The sequence below is a fragment of the Portunus trituberculatus genome, chromosome 23 (assembly GCF_017591435.1).
Source record: "Portunus trituberculatus isolate SZX2019 chromosome 23, ASM1759143v1, whole genome shotgun sequence".
In the NCBI taxonomy this organism is placed as follows: Eukaryota; Metazoa; Arthropoda; class Malacostraca; order Decapoda; family Portunidae; genus Portunus; species Portunus trituberculatus.
The window spans coordinates 8,569,770-8,593,267 of record NC_059277.1 but is presented as its reverse complement, the minus strand read 5'-3'; the positions used below and the strand labels follow the sequence as shown (position 1 = coordinate 8,593,267).

The window sequence follows — 23,498 nt, the reverse complement described above, 5'->3', positions numbered from 1 at the left end:
TGGAAAATTGCAATGCATTGGATAATGAAGTGGTTACAGCACATTATGTGCACAACTTTAAGGAAAAATTAAATAAATGTAGATATGGAGACAGGACACCATGAGCCCTGCTCGAACCCTGTACAATACAACTAGGTAAAAAAACACACGCCTCCCTCCCCTCCCTCTCCCCTGCCACTGTAACTGGTTGAGATTAAAAATAAATTAAAGGAAAGGAAAAGGAAAAGTTGTTTGTATTCCTCTGGCATGTAAAAATAAACGAAAGGCAGTATGTGATTATGCCATCAACATTTAAGAAAGGTACTTGTTTACTTGGAATCATTTTTACATCCACTTCTTCACTTGTGCTTTAAGTACTGAAAATAAACCTGTTTAAGATTGCAATTAGAATAACTTTGTCATCATTATTTCAAGAACTCTAGCAATTAAATTTAGATTCTAGATGTTTAATGCTTAACTTTTCTTTCATAAATTATTAATCTTTGCTTGAGGCCCAAGAATAAATCTGAAATCAGTATCTACTAAACTGTTCGTCAAAACTCTGTACATAGATTATACAAGCACTATGCTCATTAGTGAAACAGCTGCATGTCATCAACTTTATAAATTTAAATAGCACAGCACTGAGTTGTGAGTTATATAACAATGTATAATAATGGTACAGCATGCAGGCAAGATCCTAAGTTGTGATTGGTACTTACTTAACACACTACAAATTTGGAGTTGTTGCAACAAAGAGGCCGCCTTGGTACAGTGGAACCATGCGCGCTTTGGGGTCCAAGGGGTCTCCAAGCGCACGGGTTTGAATCCTGTCCACAGTCCGAGTGTAGGTTGGGCTTTCTCACTCGGGGTGTATAGGTTGGGCTTTCTCACTCGGGGCAATGGTTTCCTAGCGGGTGGGCTTTAAGATAGGAGGTACCCTAAACAGTATCCCCTTCAGCCCATAAATTCCCGTGAAAAGCCCACACGGTATAAAAAAAAAAAATTACAAGTACCATATATGCTGGAATATAAGAGGAGCTTCTTTGCCAATTTTGAGGCTCTTAAATCAAGGAATCGTCTTATATACTGAGAATAAAATGCAATCCTGTGGTTAACATTAAGTGCCACAGTACCTTGGAATTAATAATGGAAACACACACTTGTACATCGCACCTTTCGCTATCACATTTTATTAAGAAGGAGTTCTTCACATATTCCCCTAATCTATCCATCAACCTTAGCTTCTAATCATCCAGATTGAGATACTATATTTGACAGCACATAGAATGCACTCGTTTCCCAAAATTTTGCCTGGAAAAAAAAGATGATAAAAATAATAATCCTCCTGCCTCTAATATGTGAAGTTCAGACCTACCTCCCTGATGCTCACTAACCTAAATTACTGTCAATACTTTTACCTACCCTAACAGCAGGCATCATTATTTCATTGCTGGTATTATCATTACCAGTATTATTCCTTTAAAAATTAATTATCATAAAAAATGAAAGCAATCTAGCCTATGAAGCTGTTACACATGTTTATAAATAGCATCTGATCAGCACCTTGACTCCATGCCATCTGGCAGTGAGTAGTAACAAGAAGTTCATGATTACAACAAAACACATCAACACCCTCACTATTATAGCAACAGGAGGAAAAGATAGAGCTACACAATCTTCTACAAACTACAAGTGGTAAATTATGATGCCAAGGAGTATGGCAACAGAACAGTAGCAACAGCTTTTAGCCCATAATCTTGAAAAAAAAAAATAAATAATAATAATAATAATAATAAATATACAGTAAGTCCTTGTTATACGGTAGTTCTTTATCCAGTAAATTCACAGTTACGGCATTTGGATATTACTACCCTCGATTCGATATACGGTAAGAAAAATTCACAGATACGGTATCTGCTCATGTCATCCGAGAGGGCCCAGCGCGGGGAGCAAGGGTGATGACATCATCCACGCCACACCTCCCCACCACTCAGTACTGACTTTAACTTGACCAGCCTTGGAGCCTGTTATCTCTTCCCCTCCCCTTTTTTTTTTAACTGCATTACATATTACATGCATTACTAATTAGATGAATAGATAGAATATTAAAGGGTCTATTGTAAGCACAAATATATTCATAATAATTATGGCAAACAGTAGTCATAATACAAAGAAAAATTAAGTTCACACCATTCATAATGTTAGCATAGATATTCAGTATTTGTTATTGAATATATAATCCACTTAATCATAACATAAACAGCAAAGGAAAACAGGAAATATAGTCCTTGTGAAAAAATAAACTACATATCATTCATGTGGTCAGTTTCATTAGCTTTCTGTTTTGACCTTTGCATGACTTATGTTTTTTTTCTTATTTGTCTTAATGTTATCATTTAGATTCCTAATTCTAAAGTACACATATTTTGGCAAAAAATGATATGACATCACCAAGGAAAATGAGTTGGGGCTGAAACTGAAGTAGGCTTATATCTAAATAACACTGGTAATGTTTTTGCTTCACAGGTAGGCTATATAGCACTATAAGCAGTACAGAGGCATACAATAATCATTTAGAAAATTCATCAATTTAACCTACCTTGAGGTAAATTAAGGGATGGAACTGCAGTATCTGTCAGTGGTCATATAATGAAGTTCTATCACAGCGTCAGCAAATACAAATGCAAGTTAGGAGTTTTCGCTCACGCTAACTCGGCAGGTTTGGCAAGAAACACACAAAATAGCCTATATTCACATACTGATTACACTTGGAAATTCAATAAACGGGTGAGTACAAATGGTGTTCTGCCCACAAAAGCAACTCTTCCTCTTTGCAATGCAAAAAACCAGAAGTCTCTAGATGCTATGATTACCAAAATATCACAGGTTGAATGAGGGTATCATCGCTGTCATGGCCTTGCGTTCGATTGGGTTTAGCGGCCTTGGATAGAGCGATAGAAAACGGGCCCCTTGTATCTCTCCTCTCTTTTCCCTCCCTCCCTCTCTCTCTCTTTCTCTCTCTCTCTCTCTCTCTCTCTCTCTCTCTCTCTCTCTCTCTCTCTCTCTCTCTCGTTCTGATACCACTCTCATTCAAGGCGCATGGGAGAGGTGTCAGAATCGGACACAGTGAAATCACTGTCGCTACCACCATCCATCGTGGGAGTTTTTGACACAGTGACGTATGTATAGCATATGTTTACTCCTGATGAATGTTGCCAGCTTACAAGCAAAGAAGACGGAAGAAAATAGCGAAAATATAGCCCATAAATGCCTAAACGTCTATCGACGTGCCCCGAGTCTTGTGTGATGAACGTCTATCGATGTGTCCCGAGTTTTGCGGATTAAGTTGTTATTTGGGGCAATATAGTACATTTACATGATGCATACAATAAACATTGTATTTATCTTATATTAAATCTATATTTGGTTGGTATTTAAAGCATGTTAATATTTTGGGGAGAGGGGTAAATTCGTGTCACTAGAACGAATTAATTCTATCTACATGAATTTCTATGGGAAAAATTGATTTGATATACGATTTTTTTTATATACAACAATCGTCACGGAACGAATTAAATTTGTACGTCAAAGTACCACTGTGTGTGTGTGTGTGTGTGTGTGTGTGTGTGTGTGTGTGTGTGTGTATATATATATATATATATATATATATATATATATATATATATATATATATATATATATATATATATATATATATATATATGGCAGTAGTAGTCATCAGACATTTATATTTTTTTCTTTAGGTTGTGGCTTAAAACCCCTTGCTGCTGCTGCTCTATTGCCATGTTGCTTGGCATATCTACCACTTGTAGTTTACAGGAGACACTGTTGCTCAATCTTTTTCCTCCAGCATCCATAATAGTTTTGTTATGATTAGATCAGTTCAGTACTTCAGTTGTTGAGTTGGTGAATAGTCTTTGCAACAGCTCCCCAATGTTTTTTCACTTTTGTTGTTGCAGGTTTATCTATTTTTTTTCTTTTTCCACTATCAACTTTTTTTCAATTTTTTTCTTTTCATTCACTATCAACTTTATTATCATGAACTTGGTGTCACTCCTCACTGCCTGTTGGCATCAAATCGGGGTTCTGATCAGTTGATATTTATGAAGAGTCACACAGTCTTACTGGTTAGATTGCTTCCATTTTCATGATCATTCATTTTCAAAGTAATACTACGTACAACTAATAACAATAATAATACCAGCAATAAAATAATGATGCATGCAAGTTAAGGTAGGTAGAGGTCCTGATTGTGAGTTAGATTAGTGAGCGTTAGGGAGAAGATTAGCCAGCAGGAGGTCTCAAGTAAGCATATTAGACACAGGACAATATTTTTAATCAAAATTTTGGGAAAAAGATGCATCCTATATGCAGTCACATATGGTCCATATTTTATTTTTATAATTATTATTATTTTTTTTTTACTATTATATGGTATAAAAACTGCAAAAAGTAACAAAAAATGACAGTTTGGATGTCCTACTGTGAATCTGATTGCCATATGTTCTTCAATTCAGCTTTTGCAATTTTGGCTATTGCACAGTGGTAGATGCACCAATTTTGTGCAATAGTGGAGGGTACAGCTCGCAGCTGCGATAAGGGAGAGGACAGACCTTTGTATACGACCAAATGTGTGGCCATTTGATTACCTGATATATTCACCACTAATAAGCCTTTGGTGTTAATGTAAGTTTATCAATGAAAAACTACAGATAGAATGCAGGATAATGTTATTCTGATGACCGTGGCAGCACAAGTTACAAGTGGCGGAGTGAGTAGGGAGACACCAGGGAGCCTTTGTTAACAACATGTGTGTGGACGTTCGACTATCAAGTATTTTTTCAAGTATTAAATTGAACTTTTGTGTTAGAGTATTGAAAAGTTTGAGTATTTAGTTGTTCGAGTATTGAGTCTCTACTGTGTGTATATATATATATATATATATATATATATATATATATATATATATATATATATATATATATATATATGAGAGTTTTTCACAGGAATTTAATGGGGTAAAGGAGGTCTTTTTTAGCTACTTCCTATCTGAGCCCACCTGTTAGAGAACCATTGCCCAAAGTAAAGAAGCTCGACCTTTACTTGGACTGTGGCCCAAATTTGAATCTGCGTGCGCTTGGAGACCCCTCAGACCCCAAAGAGTACATGGTTCCACTGTACCATATATATATATATATATATATATATATATATATATATATATATATATATATATATATATATATATATATATATATATATATATATATATATATATATATATATATTGCATATGTTGGTGCACTCAGCCATGCCATAATAATCATCATCATTTGCTGATTAGACTAACAGAAACCATTACTGTTCATGTTAAGCCAATCATAGTCTTGATTTTTAATTCCCTATGACTGCTTATGTTAAGCCAATCATAGCCTTGATTTTTAATTCCCTTAACTCCTTAAATTTTAAGGTACTTGTGTATACGCTAATTGTTGGATTAATAAATCAAGGATTGCTGTATTTTGAAAGTAGCAGTAGTGATAGTGACTATAGTAAAACTAAATTATACTGACCCGTAGGGCTAGGCCTATAATCCGTGCGACGCTACCGTATCTCTCATTACTTCAAGGAAAACGGAATAACTGTTCTTTATTTATTTTAATGCATGACTTCTCTAAAAAAATATATAAGTGATGGACAAGACATGAAGTTGCCATAGGTAAATTAAATATAGTTAAGGTGCTGGTTATAAAAGTAAGAATAAGGCTGATAATTTATTTACCAAATATTTACTATTATGTCCTCTCGAGATACCCAGTGTAATATAATGAGTGGGGAAAAGAAACGCTGATAAGGTTGTGATGCTGTGTGGTGTACATCTTGTTTGCACTGTGACAAATCCTCGTAACTGTGCCTTCAGATATACCAGTTGCATCTGCTGTCCTCTTCCTCACTTGATTTATTGGTAAAAGTGGTCCTTGCAAGCTTTATTTATTAATTCTGTAGACAAACTTCTTGGTTTGGCTGTACAACACACAGACAAGGATGCATCAGTGTATCCTTCCATAGTGGCGACCAAATGAGAAGTGAGTCGATTTGCACCTGCGTGGTGACCTGACTCCTCTCCCTTCCCCCAGGGGAAATCCCACCTCAGGTGGACTAGCAACGTCGCCCGTCCTGACATGCCACATCGTCATACATGTTCATGAAATATCTTCATTTGATTTGGTATATAACACTATTTATTTGCATCACCTGCTATTTAATGAAATAGTCAGAATATTCTTAGAACGCCGTTTGTTGATAATACTGTGATTAACTCTTATGTTCCGGCGATCGTATATGAACGATTCCATCAGTGCATCCGTAGCGACGGCGATTGTTCCCATAATCAAGAATTTTCGCGCCTCATGTTTGAGCTCCACGCGCAGTTTCTCGAGTCAGATGGCGAGTGGAAGTATCTGGCTTCTTTTTCCACCTGTAGTGTTGCCACTAGCTCTGTATATTTATGGGTAATGAAGCTATTCTCCCATTCTGAGGGCGACACTTAGCAACCCCAACGACCCGCCATGTCGAAAACACCCTGATAAGAGCGAAGGGACGTCTCAGTTCATAACTCACTGTGGAACAACAACAAGACAGATAATTTTTATTTAGCAGTGCTTCTGAGCCTGACTACAGTGACAGTGATTATGAGGAAGAAACTGAAGAAAGCGAAGACAGCAGTAGTGAAGACTCGGAAAATGATTCAGAGGATCCACCTGTTTTCTCAGAACAGAGAGAAGACAGAGATAGTGGTGATGGAGAACAGACTCCAAACATCGTATTGAGAACCCAGAGTGGCTCACGGAGACGCAGGCGTGCCTCTCGTGTTCTGGGAAGACGATCAAGGGGTGTGTGTGAGAGAGAGAGAGAGAGAGAGAGAGAGAGAGAGAGAGATGATACCTACATGTTATTTGCTTGAAACTTGATATGAAAAGGGTGAAAGAATCTCTCTCTCTCTCTCTCTCTCTCTCTCTCTCTCTCTCTCTCTCTCTCTCTCTCTCTCTCTCTCTCTCTCTCTCTCTCTCTCTCTCTCTCTGGAAGTGTACAATTTCTCTTCCAAGATGAGAGAGAGTATGTTTGTGTTTGCGCAGTGTCATTGCTCACCGAGCTGTTTCTGCTTGACGGATCACACAGCGGGCGGAGGAGAAATCCTTGATAAGGCAATAACTAAACTATCAGAGGTCACATCGAGCTAGAAAGTACATCATTGTATTCAGAATAACAAAGAGAAAATAATTACTAATATTCAAACAGTCTTCTGACAATTTCTAGGTTTACCATTTTTACCCGTCATGGGATATTGGAAAATAGTTTAATCACCGGAACATAAGGGTTAAAGAACCATGAGTAGTATAGACTGAATGTTTTGGTTGGAAATCTAGTAGAATGGTAAACGACACCTTACGGGTCAGTACAATTTAGTTTTACTAAAGTGAAGGAACAGCCAGGTTACGGCTCCCCAGGGGCCCCAGTGAGGCACCAGCAATAAAACTGTGGTGATTAGTACCATAGTCATCAAGAAAAGAAAATAATGCATGTTTCTGCCACTTCAGAGAGCAGAAATATATGGAACTGTGCAGAACAAGGATAGTTAATTTTGCTTTGATACTTAAACATACTTAAGTGAGGGAACCGACTGCCACAAAAGCTCTTCATGTTGTGGTTTGTCAGTGATGCACAAGGCGACCATTATGGTTGTCATCTTATACAGAAGTAATAGCTTAAAACCTAAACATTTCAATAAAAAAATTGGGGTCATCTATATAAATCCAGCATATATGGTATCACAAACTCAGCCTCATGATAAGGGTCAAAAGGCAATGTAAATTTTCGTTTAATATGACAATTTGTTTAGTCTAAGTTTGAGTTTCATTGTCAGAAATAAATAATTTGTGTTGCTGGTGAAGACAGTGTCACTTACTGTTGTGCTCAACACAAACACTAAACTGTATTACAGCCACAAAGCTTTGCAGCAACATGTCTCCGATAGCAACAATGTAGTCAGTCAGTAATGTGATAAAACCTTAAGTGTACAGAATTTTGACTGCATGGCACAACTATTACTTGCCATTTTTTATGGCATTACTATTTTCACTCATTTTCAGTCCAACTTAATTTGATACTATGATTTCTCCTTGTACATCTTAGTAGGATAAATTGTATCTTAATAAAGAATAAAAAATTGACTATTTTACTAAATCTTACTACTCAAAAAAATTATATTTGTAGAAATCTAATCTAGTTTTGTTAAAATTATTATTTTATTTATTTCTTTTCATGAAAAAAAACTCATGGGTACCATATCCAAAGGAAAAATGTCCTCTGTACAGAGAGTTCCCAGGTCATTGTGTAGAGTGTTGTGGTTAGTGTGACTGTACGTTAAGTACCTGACTTTATGAAGACAACTGACAGCTAACCTTGCCTTGCAGACGACGACAGCAGTACAATCATGACTGAGTACGAGTCCCTAGAGCCAGCCACCATCATGGAAGAGAATGAGTTCTCCTCCATCACAATCCCCACCATCTCAGCCTCTGTTGCACAGGACACCACACTTCAAGTTCCAGCGCCGACCATCATTAGCCACCCCCACCACAGCTCTTCCCACCATCATCACGCTGCAGATTTAAATCACCATTACCATACACCACATCACACCAGCTACTACTCCCACTACCCTTACACGTATCACCACTATCCCCGTCACCATTACTCACACCATCTCCCTACTCACCACGAGTCCAGGGTCACGTTGTCACCGCCAACCACGTCACCATCATCGTCATATGCACTACTGCCCGTCCTTGAGCCCCCAGTATTGGTGGGGGAGAGCATCGAGCTGCATGCAACGGAGACTTCCCAGCTCCTGCCTGCACCTGAAATAGTAACAATGGAGGAGTCCTCATCATGATGGTGCAAGAAAGGACACTACTTCTTACTCAGGGCATTCTAAAAATCTAGTTTGTTGTCCCCTCCCTTTTATTTATTTATTTTTTTTAATCATGCATTTCCATTAGTCCTACTCACTCACCTATTCCATTGTGTGGGAATCCACTTACCCTTGTGTCCCTCTTGTTTATGTTCAGGATTAATTTACTGTTTTTTGTGTGTGGGAAGTGCTGGTGGAAGTGACAATTTATGTGCTGTTGTTGATGTTGGTTAAGGTTAGTAAGTGTGTGGTTCCTGTGGAGGAGAGACTCAGGGTTGTCTAGGCTGTTGGTGGCCCCACTCAAAAGACAACATTTTGATGTAGCAAAAATTTAAAAAAAAAAGTTATTTGCATCCCCACTGATCTGATCCACAATCTCATGACATTACTACCATAAATGGCTATTTTTTTATGATTCTGTAATATTACAATGCTCATTCGCAGTACTGCAGATAAGTTGTATGGGTGGATAGGTATAATTCACAATGACGTTACATACACTTGACTTCTTTTCACAAGGTATGCAGAAAATCACTCCTGGTGTTGTGGCAATTTTATATTGTTACATTTGTTGCTAAGAAAATATATAATGACAACATGTCTTTCACTATGTTACTTTGGTTCAGTAGGAATTCATTATGGCTGAACTCCATAATGCAATGTCTTATATTGTATAGCCATAAGAGACAAGACAAGACAAGCCTTATCATGGAACATTTATTCTGGTCTCTGAAATAGTGATTTAGTTCCTAAGTCTCACTCACTTGTTGTTATTAATGAATAAGCAATTTTATTATTACCTCATAGTTTTTATTAATTAAGCAATTAGGAATATTTATGATAAAGAGCGCTGACTACACTCAAGGCTCTTGATTTTCCGATATAGACTCCATCTTTTACACCTATGAAGTATTACAGTCTCTCCGCACTCTCCAGTTTGTACTCATCACGTGCACACCAGTACAATAATTATAATTAACCTGATAGCATATGAATATTTTACAATTCAATAGTATGTGAATATTTTATGATTATGAATTCACACAACCCATGACATTACTTGACCATCAATCATGACAAAGTTCATCTAAACTAAGGGACAAAATATTTTTATTCTATATCTGTTCATGAGACAGGCAATGGGTGATATTGAGAAAGTGAAGCTGAAAGAAGTAATTGCTGATAGTGATAAAATGAAAAAGGTAATGCAATTAAATAATAAAGGTAATGCCTGATAGTTAATGTGAGTAATGATGAGTGGTCTAGTGTGGTCAGATACTAAGTTATGACTGCTCACTTGAGACAGAAGTACTTTACAGATAAAGTTGTAGTATTATGGCTAAAGCTTTAAGATACCAAACTTTGCAATACAAAAACTAGGAATGTAATGAGGAAAATCAGATGTTACATTTGTTGGTGTCATTAATTATATCTTTTTAACTTATAAGAATAAGAAATCGAAAAGCAACTTGATATGATTGATGATCAGTAATATGTGAATAATGAACTTGTTGAAGCAGAGGCACCTATAAGCTGAATTTTTATACAGTCTCAAATTCTAGTGAGAATTAAGAAATAATAGATAGAGCATAGAAGTTGCTTTTAAAAATAGGACATTTGGAAAATCTAGATACATATATGCTGCACACTAGAAATGCAAAGAGGTTAAGAATTTTATACATTTCATGTTTTTATGGGAGAGAAGCAATATCAGTATTAATATTTACATTAGATAAAACATAATTTATAATTAACTATATTTACTACTCTACCATACGTTTTCAGTACCTGTTGCTGCTGCTACATGATGGTTGCTAGAGCCTGATTTATAACACTTCCTAGTCATCATAACACATCAGTTCTTCTTAGTTTAGCACGTTTAAACAGAATGTTGATATGAAACCTTTTAAATTGTAACATTCTGAGTGATAACTAACATTTCTTTTTGTTGCTTTTTTTTTTTTTTATTACTATTATTATTATTAGGATAACTAAGATGCATCACTGAAGGCAAGAATGAAGCTCCCCTTTTACTGAGCAATGCACAGTTGTTTGACCATATCATTGTTATTTATTTATTTACTTTCTTAGGTTATGTTAATTTTATAAAGGTGGGCCAATGAGAGTAAAATTGCATTATACAAGAAAAAACCTGCACAGAAAATTTGCAACCCTACAGGAGGAAATTTGACACTTGTGTAACAAATACAAGGAATCCTTGTAGCTTTCATTAAGTTTGATATGTGCCCCATGTGTTCCTTCATTAAACATGTCGCCCAGTATGAGAGAAGCAAAGGTTGACCATTTGGTACACGTGGCACAGGGGAGGAGAAATGTTGTTTGATTAGAACAGCCTGTCTTTTATGTGTTTTTGTTGCTCTTCACTTTCATTTTTCCAAAGTTTATAAAGACATGTAATGCAAATTAATCACACATTACTTGACTAAATTTAAAGCAGTGCATTGCAAGGCATCACATGATCAGAAAAAATACCATACAACTTCTTGGTAAGATCTTTGTGCATACTGAAGTGTAGGATGTTATCGTAAGTTATTTTAATGAGTTAATTGCAATAATTAATAATTTCACTAACAATACACTAATAATATAAGCTGAGTTAGTGGATGAATTGGTGAGTGGCAGAGATGCCTTAGCACAACTAGTGATTCACCACCAGTTGTGGTTAATATAACCAAGCCCTTCATTCTTGTGATTTGTCCTTGGCAAGGCCACAATCATCCCAGCTCCTCAGTTGTTCATTATGGCCATCTTCATGAAAATGTCATGCACTAGCTGACTGTTAATGATCATGTGCCATCTTGCATCATGCAGCAACAATTCTGATGACTAGTATTGTATGCAAAATTAAGATAAGACTTCAGAATTTAAACATACACATAACAAGAAAATACTTAAAATGTTGAGTATTGCACAACTCCTGAGTGTCACAAATTCCTCCTAATGTTGATTAGTAAATTCTCAATTACAAAATATTAACCACACTATGCAGGTATACTGTTCTGAAATCTTACTAGTGATCTTTAAAGTACTGTTTTATCTAAAGTTTATACAACAAACTGTTCTGATTTAAATATTTCAAAGAAAATATGAAAAGCAACACTTACAATGTTGTAGAGAACCCGAAGTGGTTCCAGCAGACAACATTAGAGTAGTAACCGACAGGCATCGTAGATGGTTCACCTCTGCAGGATAAACAATAAAAATACTTCATGTACACGATATGTATAATGAAAGAACTGTTGAAGGGGAGCTTAGTTAAGCCAGTCAAATTATTACATATTATATACTCTTATTCATCATCCATTATGTGATAATTCAACAACTGATTTTTGCTTATGGGTTCATGGTAGGAGTGATATCTATGTTCATTAGCTAATATATATTTTTTTTTTTTTTTTTTTTTTTTTTTTTTTTTTTTCCAAAATTAATTGCTGTACTATGTAGTCATTTTGTTTTTCTATCTAGTAGTGGAGTTTCTTTCAACTAACACAAAGGAATATTCAATGATTTTATTATAACTAATAAGGGCTAAGTAAAGAAAGGCACAATCAATATACTACATTAACTAGAATTAAACAAGTATGGTGAGGCTCACTGTGGTGAGAGACAGTGAGGTGTGTCCACAGGGTGAGGGTGTGAGGTGTGTGACTGTGTTCCAGCCTCACCACTCCAGGATGAGGGGGAAATCAAAAGACAAATTATTTCTTGTGAGATTAAGTTGCTCACAGAAGTGGCTTATATTTCAGTTGCTTCCATTACTGGTTTTGTTGACAATTTCTTTACTTGAATGCTTGAAAACTTGGCCAAATCTGCTTCCATAATTTGCTCATAATGTAATTCTGTTCTCAGAATGACATTAATTCACAAATGATAAATATAGACATTCAAACTAAATGACAAAACATAATTTTCTTTCAAATTAATAAAATACAGCAGAGGCAAGAGTACTGCCAAAATGCTTGACATTGTCCAAGTGAGATACTATTAAGCTACTATATGATGATCTGAAGGTCCAGTATTGCTTGCTACAAACAGTTTTGTTATCACTGTAGTTTAGTGTACATAATTTTCAAGAAATTATTCCATATTCACTACATGAAAGCATCTGTAACATAGTCCATTATCACTTGAAATGTTGAATTATGGGAAGGAGATTTACATAAGTTTAGTATGTTGTAAAATATATATATTTACTGTTTGGTTATTGTGAATACTATATTTGCCAAATATAACTTTTTGCAGTCAACTTATTTTTTGTACCCTACTAATAACAATTTGTATTTATGATATAGTGTGATGGCTTAATTAGTATAATGAATTAATAAAGCTATTCATACAATAGGAAAATGTTCCATCCATCAGAGGTCTGCAAGGACCAGCTCTGTTTCTCAGCTTTGACCACAACAAAACTGCGCAGTGACATGTTCTACTGCCTTATTCTTCAAAACAATTCACTGATTAAGAGGACTATACTATCACTGTTTATCCCTGGCAAATTATGGTAGTTTGAATTAATGATGTGTCTCACCTACTCTTTATTTCCCCTCATGGCTCATGCATTTCAAGATCAATTTTCAATGTGACAAAATATTACTCCAGACAATTATTTAGTATAACTTCCCCATCATAAACAACATTGACTAACACCCGCCATCCATGTATGTGATGTAGCAAAAAGTTGTGCCACCTGTTCAGTATGTGTGGAAGTCTGCAGTTCAGTACATTACCTAGATGTGCTCCACACTCCTAGGTTATCTTGAAAGAGAGAGAGAGCACTGAGCATATACATATTATGCTCAATACGCTTATTAATTTATTTGCTGGCAGGTGACATGATCCAGCAGTGGTTTGTCATGAGCGTGCGAATGTATACTTATCTAAGCTCACGCACGCACACACACACACACGGTAGCTCAGTGGTTAGAGCACTGGCTTCACAAACCAGAGGACCGGGGTTCGATTCTCCGGCCGGGTGGAGATATTTGGGTGTGCCTCCTTTGACGTGTAGCCCCTGTTCACCTAGCAGTGAGTAGGTACATGATGTAAATCGAGGAGTTGTGACCTTGTTGTCCCGGTGTGTGGTGTGAAATCACTTTTAATTACTCCGCGCCAGTCCTGTAACAACAAGACTGGCGCGAAGTAATTAAAAGTGATTTAATTGGCATTACTATTGATGTTACATTAATGAAAGACATTTTTCCGAACAGCTCAGTTCTCCCTCTGCCGACTGGAGTGAAAAATTCATGTTAGACTTCTGATCACGTAGACATTGAATCTAATGCTTTTAATTCACGACTGGCTACCGTCTCTCTTTCTCTCAGACAGACAGGTATCAATACGGTATGGCTGTACGTCTGTATGTCTGATATGCCCAGGTGTGCACCATAGCTATAGTTATGACCTTAATAATAAAAAAAACATTATTATTGTCCCTGACACTAAATGTGGACTTTCAAAAATAGTGACCACATAACCTATATTTTCAAAAAAGACTCTTGTTTCAGTTATACGGGTTTTTAGTGTAGTTTGATAGCTCTACTGACAGATTAATATGATTTCTACTTTACTTATATACACACACACACACACACACACACCGCGTAGTGTAGTGGTTAGCACGCTCGACTCACAATCAAGAGGGCCGGGTTCGAGTCCTGGTAAGCGGCGAAGCAAATGGGCAAGCCTCTTAATGTGTGGCCCCTGTTTACCTAGCAGTAAATAGGTACGGGATGTAACTCGAGGGGTTGTGGCCTCGCTGTCCCGGTGTGTGTTGTGTGTTGATGTGGTCTCAGTTCTACCCGAAGATCGGTCTATGAGCTATGAGCTCGCTCCGTAATGGGAAAGACTGGCTGGCTGACCAGCAGACGACCGAGGTGAAATTACATACACACACACACACACACACATATATATATATATATATATATATATATATATATATATATATATATATATATATATATATATATATATATATATATATATATATATATATATATATATATATATATATATATATATATATATATATATATATATATATATATATATATATATATATATATATATATATATATATATATATATATATATATATATATATATATATATATATATATATATATATATATATATATATATATATATATATATATATATATATATATATATATATATATATATATATATATATATATATATATATATATATATATATATATATATATATATATATATATATATATATATATATATATATATATATATATATATATATATATATATATATATATATATATATATATATATATATATATATATATATATATATATATATATATATATATATATATATATATATATATATATATATATATATATATATATATATATATATATATATATATATATATATATATATATATATATATATATATATATATATATATATATATATATATATATATATATATATATATATATATATATATATATATATATATATATATATATATATATATATATATATATATATATATATATATATATATATATATATATATATATATATATATATATATATATATATATATATATATATATATATATATATATATATATATATATATATATATATATATTTTTTTTTTTTTTTTTTTTTCCATACTGCAAAATCGTTATGTTATATTCTCATGCAGCAGTTGACTTTACGAACTATCATTATATCATTATTGCTAATATTACTGTTACGTTTTATATAATACTATAGGGCTGAAGATTACACCACCTCCAGTCAAAGAATGCATACTTGTACTCACGTCCTGCTCATCCGAACACAAATTAAGTATTGTCCTGGTCACAACATCTATAACAACAACAGCAAAAGCAAATCTCCTTCATAATATTTTCTTTCTTTTAACTCCTTCAGTAGCATGATGCATTTCCACATTCGTTCTGCTTACTATTTGGTGATTTTATGCAGCTTCAGAAACTTGTGGGGATTAAATTAGTGAAGACTGGCCATTAGTCCATTACTCTTCTGACCTTCATAGACCCTTCCTAATGCCAATAAAATGGTCTAATCGTTCAAAAATCCCAGAATAAAAATGTGTCCCAGTATTGAAGGGGTTAACAAATTTTCTCTCTCTCTCTCTCTCTCTATTGAAGGGGTTAACTAATTCTCTCTCTCTCTCTCTCTCTCTCTCTCTCTCTCTCTCTCTCTCTCTCTCTCTCTATTGAAGGGGTTAACTAATTCTCTCTCTCTCTCTCTCTCTCTCTCTCTCTCTGTGTGTGTGTGTGTGTGTGTGTGTGTGTGTTTGATCTGCTGCAGTCTCTGACGAGACAGCCAGACGTTACCCTACGGAACGAGCTCAGCGCTCATTATTTCCGATCTTCGGAAAGGCCTGAGACCAGGCACACACCACACACCGGGACAACAAGGTCACAACTCTTCGATTTACATCCCGTACCTACTCACTGCTAGGTGAACAGGGGCTACACGTGAAAGGAGACACACCCAAATATCTCCACCCGGCCAGGGAATCGAACCCCGGTCCTCTGGCTTGTGAAGCCAGCACTCTAACCATTGAGCTACCGGGCGTGTGTGTGTGTGTGTGTGTGTAATTCATCACAGTCATCTGCTGGTCACCCAGTCACCCTATCCCCATTACGGAGCGAGCTCAGAGCTCATAGACCGATCATCGGGTAGAACTCAGACCACAACACACTCCACACACCGGGACAGCGAGGCCACAACCCCTCGAGTCATATCCCGTACCTATTTACTGCTAAGTGAACATGGGCTACACATTAAGAGGCCTATTGGCCTCGCCACCGGGATTCGAACCCGGGCCCTCTCGGTTGTGAGCCGAGCGTGCTGACCATTGCAGTACGCGGTGTAATTCACCTCGGTCGTCTGCTGGTCACCCAGCCAGTCTTCCCCATTACGGAGCGAGCTCAGAGCTCATAGACCGATCTTCGGGTGGGACTGAGACCACAACACACTCCACACACCGGGACAGCTAGGCCACAACCTCTCGAGTTACATCCCGTACCTATTTGCTGCTAGGTGAACAAGGGACACACATTAAGAGACTTGCCCATTTGCCTCGCCGCTTTCCGGGACTCGAATCCGGCCCTCTCGATTGTGAGTCGAGCGTGCTAACCACTACAATACGCGGTGTCGGTCTCTCTCTCTCTCTCTCTCTCTCTCAAGGATAACTGGCACACCTTTAAAAAGTCACCTAAAACTACCTTGTGTGATTGTATTTACATACTGTCCAAAAATGTTAAAGGAAACTTTTTCAACGCAAAAAAAAAAAAAAAAAAAAAAATATATATATATATATATATATATATATATATATATATATATATATATATATATATATATATATATATATATATAGTCTACTATTCAGTAAAGCTTTGATAACCATTATTATTTATCGAAATTTGTCTCATGCATGTAAGCCCTCACTAGAAATAACTTCACTAAATTCTCAATTTAAGCCACAACTATGCATGCACACTGCACATCCCCATCCAACGAGCTAACTACCGTAAACCCATAGTTGTATACCAATCAATCCTCCATTAATCATAACCATCCAAAGCTGCAATGTAAACAACGATAACGCCGCTATAGGCACATCTCCAAGGTACTTTCTCATATCCGCAGACTTCACACCAATTAAATCAACAATACATTAATTACTGTAACGAGGCAACCTAACTATCGCGCTAACCAGTCCCCTCGATCATTATCTTCACTCACACCAAAGTCAACCATACATGATGCCCCGCCTAACTTCACATGGACTGCTGTTCTTGTAGCAAACAATAATAATGTTCAGTTTGGAATTACTTACTGGAATGCCTGAGCAGGACGTCCACGTACACGCTCCTTGTTCTCCCGCAGTCTCCGTCAGGCTGGTTGTCCGCACTCACCCGCCACTGTGGCACGATGGCTAGAGTTGCCTACTCTAAGTTAAAATTTGCCGCTTGACTATAAGTTGATTCATTGGTTACTGTGACTTCTTTCTTTTCGTTATCGTGTCCAGCTATGATTACAACCTAAGCAATAAATATGGAATTGTTTCTATATAGTTTTACAACGAGTGCTTGCATCTCCAGCGGAAAAAGAAAAAAACGAGGTATCCAAAAGGTGGACTATATTTCTTCATCCCCATTTCTATTCTTTATGTGCATTTTTTTACAATATACCAGGATGAACTGATAACAGGTGAAGGAGTATATACATTTTCTCGTATTTATATCTTCTTATCTATCAAATTATCTATGTATGAATGTTTATTTACCATCTACCTACTTATCCATCTATCAATGTTTATCTATCAACATATCAAATGAATTGTTTTATCTATATCCTAACATAGACATGCAACTATTAACAAATTGACACAGGTAGGTGATGGCAAGGGAGTGTTGGGTGCTGGGGTACGGGTGTCGTGAGGGAAGTGGGGATCATTACTGGGTTCAGTGCAAGAGTTGATCAGTATTCTCAACCTTCCATTGCTCTCTCTGGTACACTATTGAACTTCAAATGATCCTCTGATCATTCATATTATAAACTCGTTACTTCTTCATCAAGAAACTGATGTACCTCACTTACATCAACACATATTCCTATGAAGGTGTTTTACACCTGCACTTAAAGGATAAAAATAATCAGCCTCTGGAAGAATATAGTCATTGTAAACCATTGGAAATATCAACCAAGGCTCATGATTCCTTGAAGAAAAATAAAATAACATTAATTTCATCCTCAAAAGTAATTACCAAACATACAGAGCTATTCTATTAATAACAGTCTGATGATTCCTGATATGTATGGAAATAAGACAAAGTCGTCAACAGAATATATATATTTTGTGGACATGACTACCCCTTAATATCTACTGTACATATTGTTTTAATAGGAATTCACCATAAAACTGACAGGGCACTGGACCCCACCATCACCACAAGCACATCACAATCACAGCTTCAAGCAATTCCCACCCTCCCTTCTGAGGCACATGGAAATTCACTGCTACCCTTTGCTTGTCTCGCTCCTAAGGACTGCTAGCGGAAACTGTGCTCGGTTACGTTTTATTGTGCAAGAAGAAACATGGTCACTATACACATCCAGTATGAGAGTTGAAATCCCTCATGGTATTCACAAGACATCAAACAGTATTGAGACAGGACGAGGCTCCCTTAGTTGGTACATGTAAACACTTGGAAAGCAATCATGTTGTGTTATTGCTTAAAAAAAAAAAAAAAAAAAAAAAAAAAAAAAATCTTGTCACCACCATCATCTTATTATTATCATGTAGTATGCACATTTTTGTGTGAAAATAAACTCCAACAAGAAAATAACATTTTAAAACACTGTCAGCAGCAATTAATCTAAGATAATCGCAAATGCTGTATCTGTAAATATATACACATTTTTAGGTTTTGATGCAAGCCTTGGTATGTTCTTTTTTTTTTTATTCAGAAAGATTAAATTCTGAAAATATAAAATGTTACATTCAAAAACTCCTTTTATCATGTTTCAAAGATAATCTTCATTCTTTCCAGCACCAATATTGTATGTATGGTGAATGTGTAGTGCAGGCAATTAATGGCAAACAATTTCAAGTCAGGGACATCAAATTGTTACCATTAAATGATAAAATTTTCTTTTCTCCATACATTTTTCATTGCTAAAAAATATGATAAAAAAGCATCAAACTTGAATCTTCTGAATCTTATTTCACAAACACTGTTCATCTGCACAGTCATCTATTTAATCAATGAAAAAAATAAAATGAATAAATAAATAAATAAATAAATAAAAAAAAATGCAAAACAAAGATGGTAGGTCCTAATCTTGTTGCCCTGAAAGAAATGGCTCCCGACACACGTCATGAGGGTTTATCACAGAAACTATAAGGAATGTATCATTCAGGTGGTGGCAGCAGCAGTGATGGTGGTGGTGGTGGTGGTGATGAAAGCATGACCTTCTACAATGACTGATCATGTTGTAATTACTTATGAAAAGTCAGTAAGATGACAGTGTATACATAAAAAGTAAAAAATATCTAAGTTCAGACTATGAAAAAATGTGGGAATAGACATAAGACAGTTTGCATCCAACCAAGGATTCCTCCCACCCCTGGGGCACTGCAAATGGAGGATACTAGAAAACACATCTGCACTTTCTACATCTCTGAGCATTGTGCAAGTCACAGGACATTTATCAAAAACAGGACAAGTGCAGGAACAGTGTAGCCACAACTACAATGATGGAGGAAAAAAAATAAAATAAAAAAAAATAAATAAAACAAATAATAAAAACAAATATATAAATAAAATAATAATAATAATAATAATAATAATAATAATAATAATAATAATAATAATGATAAATAAAAATAATAATTATATATAAAATAAAAAAAAAATAACAAAACAAAAATATCATTAGTAGCTAGTCCGAAGTCATCTGTGCAGGAGTGAGTGCAATGACACATTGGTTGAAAAGGACCAAAGGACACAGGCAGATGAACATTGAGAAATGACAAAGTGATGGAAACTTGAGATACAAAGTTACAAATAATGTGGTGAGAGAAGGAAAGAGTGGCAATGTATGTCCTACATCAGTCCCATGAGGCCCATCCACAGCATGATATGGTTATAGCTTTGAAGAGTTTATGTAATGAATCCAAAGAAAAAATGATCTAATGTGAAACAAATATACAATCAGCAGCTCCTCTGAGTTCACACTGCCAAGAGCTCATCCCCTCTCTCTCTCAAGAGAAAACTTCCTTTATAAAGAAGTAAAATTAGTTATATAGCTTATCATCAATTGAGTTATTATTTAGTAGGACCTCCATACTCCTAAAAGCAATTTTTTTGTGGTTTTTTTTATGAAAAGAACATGACTGGATATTTACAAGTGTATACAGAATAGATTCATGTTTCCAATATACATATTGAGGTGGACCAATGGCCTTGAAACATTAAACAGTTTAAAATTACTGCAGAACCTTTCACTTTTGCTGCTGGTCTGACAATGACAAGTATGGCAATTGTATCTGCCATCATGACACAAAAACCTTGTTCTAAGTCGCTAATCAAGATCCACATCATCCAGCAACAAACAGATATTTTGTCTTACGTGCTTGATGGCCGAGTGTTAATCTATGAGGTATTGTTAAACGTCAACTTGTATTGCACTGATTGGGATGTAGAGTGCGAGGGAAGAAAGGAACAGCAGGGCTGGCCAGGCAATGGAGGCAAAAAATTAATTGTGAACTCAGATAAAAACCATCAAACCAACACCAAATACAGAAAACACATAACTATTGCCGTGTCGGCCTTTGCTGGGGCGCTGGCTAGCCCTGGGTCACAGAAACATACTCATCACTCAAAGACACTGAAAAATACTGGGTATTGTAAAAAAAATATGTACTCGTCATTATCATCACCCCTCATGAAAACACCTTATTTATAACTAACCACTTTTTCATTACCAATATGGTATGACATATATATATATAAATGTATATATATATTTAATGTATATATATAAATCTATGTATATGTATATACAAATACAACATACATCTCTATTGCATTACACATTCAGCAATTATACAATCTGTGCAACTTTAACTTCACAAAGCATGAAGACTCTTAATTACTCCAACAAGTAATAATAAATATACCTTTCCTAGGGAAACAAAAAAGGCTTTACCATATGTCAATTTAGCTAATCATCTCATGAAACCCAAGACATGATACACCAAACTCTTGCCACTGAGTAACTAAACTATTACTGGGGTTAAAAAGAATCCAGGCATTATAAATTAATTTGTTTAAAATGACAGTAAGTACACGAGCCTCTGTGCTGTACTTATTAAGTTGTAATAGTACTGGAATGTCTCGCAGCAGCAGCCAACTTCCACTTCCTCCATTCTTGGAGTGGCTGCCTACAATTGCATGTGGGTCACGATAACCCATTAACAACCAAAAAATATGAGCAAAGAAATCATCAATGAGCCAAATTATGCAACTCAAGGTCTTGTCAAAACAATGCACATAACAAGATGCCATGACTGAACCTTTCTAGGGCAGACAACCTTGTGGGTAAATAATCATGGTATGCATTTGAATCTAACAACAACTATAACAACAATAATAATAATGCCTTGGTGTTGAATCATCTTCAGAGAAACAATGTTGGTGGCTGACTGCCATTTACATTTGTACCTCAAAAGCCTTGGTGACAGTGTTTGGAAGGAAAGGGTTGTTAGGATTTGCATTTCTCGTTGCAAGTGCCGCCCACTCAGCCTCGAAAGGATCAGATCCCACAGGGCCTGTTGGAGGGACTGCACCAGGTCCTCCTGTCCCATTGGAGTTGGTCCAGGGGGCACCCATCACACCTCTGCCACTCCCCATTGAGGCGTACGTTGGAGTGACCCCAAGGGAAACAGACCTCAGCTGGGCCAGAGGTGGAGGGTTGTGGCGGGGTGGAGCAACAACAGTGGTGGTGGTGGTAGCAGTAGTAGTGGCAGAAGCTGACTGAGGTCTGGTTCAAGATAAGGATAACATTACCAGTACCATAAATCATTCTAACAAACACAACCATGTAATGTTTCAAACATCAGAAAAGGTATAATTTTCTTTGATATGTTTTTTCTAACTTAAGCATATGTGAAAACATGAGAGAGAGAGAGAGAGAGAGAGAGAGAGAGAGAGAGAGAGAGAGAGAGAGAGAGAGAGAGAGAGAGAGAGAGAGAGAGAGAGAGAGAGAGAGAGAGAGAGAGAGAGAAAACAGGGGGAATAAATCATTATTATTATTTCTATAATTGATGTGAGACAGCAATGGGGTAGGCAGGTGCACTGGGCTCCCTGAAAGTTTTATGTGGTTTATGACACTGAGAGAGTGGGAGATGAGAAAAATTACAATTAAAGGCAGCAGTCAGTTGTTGACTCATTGCAATACAATTATATTCTCTTAATGTGAAATAAATAATACTTAAAAAAAAAAAAATAAATAAATAAATAAATAAAAAAAAAAAAAAAAAAAAAATTTTTAAGACAAAAGGATATTTCAATAAACAATAAGTGAGAAAGTAAGCTGCAACATCCCAACTCACCCAATAGGAGGGGAAGCAGTGCCATTGACGACCTTAGCCTGTGGGTTGATCTGGGACAGCCACTCCTCCCCTAGAGACTTGTTCTTCCCCTCACTGGCATGACCATTCACCTCTGCACTGGCCCAAGGGTTCTCCTCACGAATCGGTTCAACTGACGGAAGCAATACTGCAAATGCAAAAAAATATAAACTTTGTGTGTGACTGATGGAAAAAAGATGACAGTGCTAAAAATTCATAAACTTGATCAACAAAACAAAAAGAGGCAGAGTACCTTAATCAAACAAAGAACGGCAAACAATAGCTTAATGAAATACTTCTGCCACTAACACTTTCCTCTCTATTTGATC

The 23,498-nt window shown here is 36.0% G+C and overlaps 2 protein-coding genes across 22 annotated transcripts in view; one reads left to right on the top strand and one right to left on the bottom strand.

The window, feature by feature from the left end:
- LOC123507831 (potassium voltage-gated channel subfamily KQT member 1-like) overlaps nucleotides 1-9,307 on the top strand; it is a 428,798-nt gene extending 419,491 nt beyond the window's left edge. For 13 of the 15 annotated variants that reach the window (XM_045261073.1, XM_045261074.1, XM_045261071.1 and 10 more), the window contains one exon: nucleotides 8,478-9,307. In XM_045261073.1, the coding sequence (XP_045117008.1) occupies nucleotides 8,478-8,959 (482 nt within the window). In that variant the 3' untranslated portion in view covers nucleotides 8,960-9,307. The remainder of the gene's footprint in view (nucleotides 1-8,477) is intronic. The other 2 variants (XR_006675796.1, XR_006675795.1) reach the window with 1 other exon arrangement.
- Nucleotides 9,308-18,870: 9,563 nt separating this feature from the next.
- Nucleotides 18,871-23,498, bottom strand: part of LOC123507833 (protein numb-like) — an 86,138-nt gene continuing 81,510 nt past the window's right edge. For all 7 annotated transcript variants that reach the window (XM_045261084.1, XM_045261079.1, XM_045261081.1 and 4 more), the window contains 2 exons: nucleotides 23,152-23,317; nucleotides 18,871-22,580 (listed from right to left, as the gene is read on the bottom strand). In XM_045261084.1, the coding sequence (XP_045117019.1) occupies nucleotides 22,250-22,580; nucleotides 23,152-23,317 (497 nt within the window). In that variant the 3' untranslated portion in view covers nucleotides 18,871-22,249. The remainder of the gene's footprint in view (nucleotides 22,581-23,151; nucleotides 23,318-23,498) is intronic.